Here is a 9,370-nt window from a genome sequence, read left to right on the forward strand (position 1 = left end):
GATAATGGAACGGTGGATACGGACCGCAACATCCGTGACCAGATGCGTCGGACATCTTCTCGTAATTTTGTGGTTTATGCGCCGCAAATTTCCATCAAATTTCTCAGGTGCTTTTGAGCTCTCGGATGAGTTTTTGACTACTTTAAGTGTCCACACTTAGTGCCTTTGTAATCTGAAATTTCCGGTGATACGTAATACAAGACCTTGCGCGTGTTTTAATTTGTACTGTTGTACCGAATGCCGATGGCTAACAACGATTCATCATACATGTATATTAATCATGTGTAGATACCTTACATTTTAAGTTGAAGGGAAATTGGAGGTTATCAGTCAACTAAATGTGATAGTGGCGCTTAAAACTTTTGATCAAGATTAGATGACAGCAGACGAAGAGTCGATAGAATGGAGCTGTTACAAAGAGAATCGCTAATCTCGTCGGAACCTGGTACAAAAGGTTTCGATTTGTCCGCCGGCGGGAATTGGATTTATCCGCTCAATTACCAATTCCGAGAGTATCAATATACCATAACAAGAAACGCACTTTTTAGTAACACTCTTGTCTGTCTACCCACTGGTAATATATTAATATATCTGCATGTTTTTTTTCTTCTACGATTCAATGCTTGCGTACAAATACATGAGTTGTAGTTTCAATGCCTATAAGTTACGCAAAGAGAATCGTAATTTATTTTGAACATACGATGATTTTTTGTCTTTGACATGCGTTAAGAAGTAAATCATGTTACGACAGGCCAGTTTTGTCAACACTAAGATTGGCACTCAGTAGTATGTTAGTGCACAGGCAATAAAACAGAAGTGACAGATACCTTGCATTTTCAGGTTTGGGGAAAACTCTAATTGCTGCTGTTGTGATGTATAATTTTTGGAGGTGGTATCCACAAGGAAAAATAGTATTTTTGGCACCTACAAAACCTCTCGTGGCGCAACAAATATCTGCTTGTCATAACATCATGGGAATTCCTAGCTTTGACACAATCGAACTTACTGGTAATGTCTCATTAACATGATAAATTGATCTATGCTTACTTATGCTTAATAATAAGTAATCAGCAATAATGGTTAACAACGATGCAGTTATTTGCAGACTGGAGCAGGACAAGTTAACATTTATAATTAGAATAATAAAAATTTATTCACATTATAATTATTTTCTGAAGAATTAATGTTTTCAAATTCATGAAGAAGTATTAGCTAATAGAATGGAGCTTCAGGCTTCATAAAATTCATTTGTGTTTATGGATTATCAACAGCTGATGATAGTCAGAAACAAATCAAATTACCATATTTCGAAATCTTGTTGTTCCACCTAAGTAGGTCAATGATCATTCTTCTTTATAACTCATTCTTTCTATTTAATATATTTTTACAGGTTCAATGAACCCGAAAAGTCGAAAGATAGCTTGGTTGAAGAAGCGTGTCATATTTGCTACCCCACAAGTATTTCAGAATGACTTGGATAAAAATATCGCACCTGGGGCTTTAGTCAGGTGTGTGGTAATAGACGAGGCTCACAAAGCTTTGGGAAGACATGCGTACTGCGAGGTATGTATAGAATGTAATATGCCAGGTACCGTAGATATTGATGATGTTTACTGGCTAATATAAATATATTTTGTAAATACAGTAACATACTTGACAAAAATGTACTTACTTTTATAGCAGTAGTCATTGTTCCAAAATTGCGTAAAAATGATCATACGTGTTGAAACTACTCTTTACTTATAATGTTTTTCGTTCTACTAGAGCCTCCGATTACTGCGTACTCAGAGTTCTTGCCATCGTATTTTGGCACTTTCTGCCACACCTGGTAGTAGAATAGAAGATGTTTGTCAGGTATGTATCGAGCGGTCAACTTCAATGAATATCTAGTATTTCAATGCGAATTTTGAGAGGGCTGGTAAATCAGAGGTGGTGGTGGAATGCTGAGTCTATTGGTTGTTATAATAGAGTTTGTAGGCTTATAATGAGTGAACATTAATTTGACAGGTGTTCACAATTTTATCCTATAACAGGTAATACAAAATTTGTGCATATCAAATTTGGAATTGCGAGATGAAACATCACCTGACATAGTACCTTATCTCAATAAGCGGCAAATGGACATTATTCTGGTACCGTTGGACGACGACCTATCCAATTTCAAAGAAAAGTACATTTCTATCGTGGATCGTTATGTCCGACTTCTCGTTCAGTACCATATACTGAAAGGAAATGCAAACGCAATTAGCAAAGGAAGGGTTAGTATTTGCAATAATCCTGCACAAATGGTGATATAACTGAAATATAAAATTTCTATTTGTTATTTACTTTTTTTGGTTCTCAGTACTTATTTAATACTTGTAACTCTATTTTCGTAGATATTCTATTTGTATAAAGAATTTAAATCAAAGACCGTAAGACCTGCTAACTACGGCCAAATCATGAAAACGATGAACAGATGCATGTCTTTGTATCATGCCTACGATTTGATGATTCGACACGGTCTTCGCGCATTCGCTTCTTTTTGTGAGAGTACGTTTCTGCTATTTTTTCTTTAAAATTACTTTTCATGTTATTGAAATTTTGAAATTGTTTAAAAATGAAACTGTGAAAAAAATTCGATTTGATAATTACAGCGTTTCGGAAATCATTGTCTGTTCAATAGCTCACTCCAACGATTTCTGGATGACTGAGGAACCTGACTTACAAAAATTACTTGAAGAAATACTATTATATCTTGGACCATTTCCAAATGTTTCTCCTTTACCAGATGGCAGTGTGAACGAAGTATGTATACGTGTTATTATTGAATGACGTATTTAAAAATGATATGTTTATTCCTGAGAGTCTATGCAATCACCTGAATATTTATCATTTATTTCAAGATTCCAAAAGACGTGGTTTTTGGCCATACTAAGTTTCAAAAGCTTAAGGACCTCTTATTGGATCATTTCCATAAGTTTGCTGCAAGACGCGAGGAGACAAGAGCCATTGTTTTTGTTGAGGTTTGCATTGCATACATAATTGTAATTCAATTAAGCAAGAATTTGGAACTTCTTTGTCATTTAGACTGTAAGAAACTACAACCTTACCTTTAATTATCAAGTATTTTGATGCTGAATTTACTTCTTGTTTTGCTATTTTTAGTATCGTGACAGTGTAAATGAGGTGTATGTCGCCTTGCTGCAATTGAAGCCAATACTTCGACCAAAAATGTTTGTTGGCCAAGCAGGGCAAAAGCGTAAACAACAAATGCAAGCGATGGAGGCATTTCGAAGCAACGAAGCTAATGTTCTTATTTCTACATCAGTGGGTTAGTAAATTTGAAAGAAGTTCTAGATTTATGATACTTATATTATACGAAGAAATTGATTGTTACAGGCGAGGAAGGTCTTGATGTTGGTGAAGTAGATCTGATCGTGTGTTTTGACATATCACAGAGCTCACCTATTCGTCTTGTACAAAGAATGGGACGTACTGGTCGCCGTCGAGATGGTCGAATTGTAATGCTTGTTACCGACGGCAAGGAACACCAGGTAATGTCATAAATACTGTCATTAAGAATGTTAGTATTTACCATATGTAGATATATATGGCATCATCTGTATGAAAAATTTGTCCTTCCCATAAAAATTTCATTTTTTTTTTTTTCAATCACTCAAAGCATTTTTTGATGTAAAATAAAATCATCTTCGTTCCAGCCAAGATCTGCACGGTGAAATTAAGAGATGCTGCATTTTATTTGGATTTCTCCCATTTGATTGACAGACGAAAAACGAACTATTGCTAATAAAATATAAACAACTTTTTCCCCAAGCGATCAATGGCGTTTTTGATATACAAGGTTGTCAAATATAGTAAATCTAGTTTATATGCAAATTTAAACAATAATTCATTGCAGTTGAATGAGCATGTTTCGTATTGTGGCTACCTCATCAATTTGGAGCATAATTTATTGATTGATAATATGCTACCAATTCATTCAACAGCCTTGGGTGTCAAAAGCACCAATTATCACTTAGGGCAAAGTTGCCCATGTCTAAATAGGAGAAGTTGAATTCTTATATGCTAATCGAACGTGAAATAATCAAACCTGTTGTAGCAGATCTAAATCTCAACATACAGAGCAAACTATGGCTTTGTGGGGTGGAAGCTGAAGAAACTCTTAATTGTAATATGTATATTGTGTATATGTATCCGTTACAGTCGCTCAAGTCAACCATAGCCACAAAAGATTCTTTGAATAAAAAGGTGTTCCATTCAAGCAACGTAGTTTCTGCTTTGTTTGCGGAAAGCCCAAGAATGGTACCTCCAGAGTTTGAACCGGAATGTTCTAAAATGCATATTAAACTTCAGCCCAAGACACCAACTAGCAAAGGTAAAAGAAAACGCGAGAAAATGGAGAATGATGTACCAAAAGAGAATAACAAAAAAGCAGTAGGCATAAAAAATAATCCAGGTCAGTGTAAAATAGAAATAATGTAGTAAACTATATGCACATTTTTTCGGATGATCGAAGATGGACTCGATATTTTACTGATACTGCTATAATTTTTTTAGTTTCATCAATGCAACATGAAGCTGAGAAGGCCAACTCCAGCCAATCATCAATGTTACAATTTCTTAAAAAATCAAGTTCTATTGAAGATTGTGGTAAAGTTTCAAATCATTTATTGCAATCTAGCCAATCAATTTTACCAGCTGTACCAGTCTTGCAATCTGACTCCATAAAACTACTTACTGATGATACTGCAGCAGTTGAATTCCTAACATTATGTGCAATCAAGGTATCGAAGTTGGAAGGAACATTAAATGAATCTAACCGAATTGACGAAACTTATCTACCCTCATCAAAACATGATGATGTGGCAGATTTCTTCAACTATCCAGTACCTGATTTAAGTATTTTGAGTTGTATTGCATCATTAGAAGAATGCACAGAGTACAGGATACCTGAAGTTACTGAAGACTATGAAATGGACCAAATTGACAATGAAGTGTATGTGATGGAACACAATCAGCCAAATCTCCTAGAATATGTTGATCGTAACAGTGCTCCAGCGGCTGGGGAGTTTAACTATGAAAACCTATTCGATGATTCTAGCCAATCCGATGAAACTGTATTTTTTGATGATAAAGAAATTAAGCAGTCAGATAGGAACTTGAAGGAACAGCTGCAGAATGTAGGGATGCATAATTTTGAAAACGATGATAAGGTAAATGATGGTGAACAAGCATCTTTGCAGGATAAAGGAGATGATTGGTATGCAGATTTACTACAAGATGATTTCTTTGATTGTATCTCTGAAGACCTCGTGAATACAGTCTCAGAGGATCAGAAGCAGGAATGTGAAGGAGATAATGAGCCCCCTAGTAAAGGCTGTTTCGAAAGTATTTTAGATGAATCTTCAGATAGCGAAATTCCTTCCAGTCAAGGTGAGCTAGATACAAAGAGAAACATGAGAAAATCGATAAGGAGTTCTATCAATGACACAATACCTGTAACCCAGAATGAATCAAGCATTGAAAAAAATACAGAGAAATCGGTAACGAGTTATCTGAATAAAGCTGTTCTAGGAACTCGGAATGATAATCATCAATCTATTAGCGAGAGTTCCAAGCCTTCAACGCGTCACTTATGTAGAGTTGATTCTGAGAGTATACTGAAACCGCAATTGCTGGTTAATACACGCGACACTAAGGAATCTGTGGATAGTAATAAACAATTGCATGGTAATGAAAAGGAAGGATCATGTGCACTAAATGTAACGGATCCTGAGTCACGATTTTCTCAATCAAAACAGAATGAGTTTTCGGTTTCGAGAAGTGATATCCATTCCGTAAGCAACCGTTTCAACCGAGCTGCAGGACTAGCTAATGTAAAAATTGATCAATCGAATAACAGCAATGTAAATGCAAATCCGTATTTGGACGAAGATGACGACGTCGTGTTCATCGGAGAAATAAATATTACTGCAAAACGTGATGAGAGCAGGAGAAATTCTATTAACCAAGCACTAAACGAACATTATAATTATGATGAAGATGACGTAATAATCGATAACGAAGTTACAGTGACAGAAAAAAGAAATGCCAATAAAACAGATGCAGACACAGGTGCATCTTCAATAACGCAGATAATTCAGCTAATTGAAAATAGTAGTTCTAAAGGATTAGATTTGAGTAAAATAAGTAAAAATACTCAAAATATGTCAAATTGTTGCAAATCAAACTTAGTCAAAGCATCGAAAAAGGTATGGCCAAAGAGAGATTTATCACCATTTGAGCAGAAAGTACCGAACCGTGACCTAAGCGATAACAATACCACTATTGCCTCGCATTACTTTAATGGGAATGATAATAGTATTAAAAATTCAGATGTCATTTTAAAAATTGAGGAACCGCCTGAGATTGAATTAGACTTGTCTGATATTAATTGGGATGATGCTTTTGAAGGTGGTGAGCCATTTGCAGATAATAATCAGGTCAGTGATCAGCTAAACGAAACAATAAATGGAGCATACGCGAAGGCTGATTTTAGAAATCCGTTATCTGATAGGCGTGAAGAAAGTCTTTTAGTAAAAAAAGAAGGATCGTCTGAAAATAATTCTGATAGCACGATAATTCTTTCAGAGAATACTGTGGCCGACAAAAAATCTTCATCAGAAACAATAGTTGATTTTAATTTAGGTGATTATGAGTGGGATAGTGATTTTGAAACACCTGCAAATCCAGTTGAGAGTTTGAAGCAATTTAATAGGTTAAATAATAGATCTTCGTCGAAAAAGGCTGATGATACCATTGCTTCAAGGACTGCAAGCAATCCATTACTCTCCAAATTAGGAAAATCAAGCGCAGTTTCGAGCTCTGCAACAACCCCAAAAACGGAATTAAATACTAAAAAAAGCGAAGTATTGAAGTCGAGTGAAAGTAGGAAATATCAATTTGATGATGCTTTGGATTCCGAAGATGACTTTTTCGAACCTCATAACAAAGGTAAAATGGGTCGAGATATTCATCCAAAAACTAATTACGTGTTGACCTTAAATAAAACTCGCACAATATTGAAAGGGTCGAAAATATCGTTGCAGGAAAAAGAAAATATTGTACCAACCAATTCAGGATCTGAACTTACGAGTGCATTTCCATCTAACTCTAAACACAGAAACATTAAAGAAAAGCCTTATTATATAAAAGGTGCTGTTGTCGATCAAAACAAAATTACCGCGCTACATCGTCATTCGCTTAAGAGAAAGAAATGTCGGGATCGAGAACGAAAAAAATCAAAGTTTATAGATTGCGAGGCTGAAGTATCCCCTGGTACTACAAGTGGATCTTCAGGAGAGGATGCCGACTTAGATGGTTTTATAAGTTATACTCAACAGGACCCTGAAACAGTTGATATGCATACGCACTATTTGCAATCTATTAAAAGTGTTCACCAAACTGGTACCTTTCACTTTAAAAAACCTAGAGTTTTTGTTCCTGATAATGAAGTATTTTCCCAAGCTGTGCCTGAGGATGAGAATTCTACCTATTTACTCGTAAGTCGGTTTTTATTGACGTTTTGTGCTTTCCCTTAATAACCAGAGTTGTGGTATCAGATAAGACAAAAAATAATCCCATGTCATAAAAACTGTATTTCTTCTTTATTTTGACTTATAATTTTAGTGTCAATATAGCTTTTCCAAATATCGAAGTTTACAATGAACTTATTACCCGCAATTTTAATTTTCTAAGTAAACTATTTAATTTCTATTTCTTTACATTTTGTAGAAAATATTTGAACACGATAAAATTATTAACTCAGTTCTTAGCGAAATAGTGATCAAGAATTATTAATACCTGTGATACTTTTATGGAGTAGAATTCACTGTGAAGTATATTGGGTACCTTTGAATAATTAATTGGTTTGCAGGATTCCTTCTGTGTGAGTGGTGGCGAAGACGATCTTCATGCAGAGTCGTATGACGAGTCTTTTCTTGAAGTAACAGAAAAAATAGTGGACTGTAAGAAGCGAAAACATTCAAAACATGGTAGAGCGTGTAATTTGAAGAGAAGAAAAGTAGCCGAACAATTGTATGATAGCAATAGCAGTGAGGATGAGACTGAAAATCTTAGAAAACAGATTCTGGACGAATCGATGCTTTATAAGAGAAAACAATGAACAAATTTCATCGGATCTCTAGTCGTTTTCATAAAATTTTCTATTTATATGTTAACTCTTTGTAAATAACAGTGTAACAAATATATTGCAGTTTCAGCTCCTAGTAGAGTAGAAATATTTTTGTACTTCGTAAAAGAGATTCTGTGTATCTACATTTTTTTTCTGTGATATATACTCATTTTTCCATTGTTACAAGTTCGTAAATATGTGCATTATGTTATTCCAATAGGTATCTGACAGGATCAGAAACCTGCTCACGATATACTTGTTGTATTTAAAGCTAACAGTAAACTGAACTGTTCTATCTTCTTCGAAATTCACTGTTATGTACGATGCATATGGATGTATTATACATGTATACACCAACATAGTTGAGCAGGAATTCTTCATGTAAGCTACAATTGACTTAGGGTGAAAATAGGATCAATTCATTACGACGGTATTATCCAAGGAAGTATTTCCAAATGCTGCTTATTTTTTATTGTTCTTACCACTTCAAAACAATAGTGCAACGAAATTTTAACATAGGGTTAAACAATGATGTTAATTTTTGTTTAAATCCCATACATCCACACCCTCAATGCTTTATATACGATTTTGAGTTGATAATTATTTATATTATAGAATTTTGTTATAACACATTATGTTGCGTTACATTTGTTGAACGATTGCACAAAGATACATTTAGTAATCGTGTATACATTAATATGAAATACGAATGACGAATTATATATAATAATATTATCGACTAACCACAAAGAGTGAATGGAAATTCCATTGAGCATTTCTACAGCTGTTTGCTCTTTGGTCCTTCTAAGAAAGAGATCGAAAGATTCTACAATAGATACAGAACCGTAATTGACGGAAAAATATTTTTTGCCGGAATGTATTTTTCATGTTTCATTTTGCGATAAGCGAATTTTTATGTTAACTAAAGTGTTTAAGTGGTACAGAGTAAATGGTTATCTAATTTCGTTGGAAACTATACATACGTACAAGTATATCAATATAATGAGCGATTCTTGTGAAATACATCGTTGTATTTTAACAAAAGTAAACGTAGCGTCTAATAAGCAGATAAATATGAATACGAATTTTTCCATTCACAGTCATTGCAAAATTCTCCGAAGAATTCAAAAAACACCCTCGTGTGCGTTTGAATGCTACAACAGTAATGTACGAAGTATATAATATACATGTATA

General features: G+C 34.6%; 1 protein-coding gene and 1 long non-coding RNA gene across 6 annotated transcripts; one reads left to right on the forward strand and one right to left on the reverse strand.

The window, feature by feature from the left end:
* The first annotated feature begins 40 nt into the window (after window positions 1-40).
* On the forward strand, window positions 41-9,154 carry LOC124180777 (Fanconi anemia group M protein). Of its 5 annotated transcripts, none has more exons than XM_046566555.1 (13): window positions 41-574; window positions 841-1,008; window positions 1,391-1,563; window positions 1,765-1,854; window positions 2,034-2,258; window positions 2,379-2,532; window positions 2,666-2,787; window positions 2,886-3,005; window positions 3,148-3,313; window positions 3,382-3,536; window positions 4,207-4,459; window positions 4,561-6,996; window positions 7,092-7,216. In XM_046566555.1, exons 1-13 carry the CDS (start codon window positions 403-405, stop codon window positions 7,127-7,129), a joined length of 4,272 nt encoding a protein of 1,423 aa, XP_046422511.1. In that variant the 5' UTR covers window positions 41-402; the 3' UTR covers window positions 7,130-7,216. The 5 variants fall into 5 exon arrangements, with proteins under 5 accessions (XP_046422511.1, XP_046422509.1, XP_046422510.1 ...); XM_046566553.1 differs by adding an exon at window positions 7,919-9,154 and having other exon boundaries at window positions 43-574; window positions 4,561-7,544; XM_046566554.1 differs by lacking the exon at window positions 1,765-1,854 and adding an exon at window positions 7,919-9,154 and having other exon boundaries at window positions 43-574; window positions 4,561-7,544.
* LOC124180786 lies at window positions 1,557-2,687 on the reverse strand. The gene is made up of 3 exons (XR_006870312.1): window positions 2,635-2,687; window positions 2,098-2,222; window positions 1,557-1,825 (listed from the first exon to the last, which is right to left on the reverse strand). It is a non-coding gene; the product is annotated as an uncharacterized LOC124180786 (long non-coding RNA).
* Window positions 9,155-9,370: the final 216 nt, after the last annotated feature.

Source organism: Neodiprion fabricii, chromosome 4 (genome assembly GCF_021155785.1).
Source record: "Neodiprion fabricii isolate iyNeoFabr1 chromosome 4, iyNeoFabr1.1, whole genome shotgun sequence".
NCBI classification, from domain to species: Eukaryota; Metazoa; Arthropoda; class Insecta; order Hymenoptera; family Diprionidae; genus Neodiprion; species Neodiprion fabricii.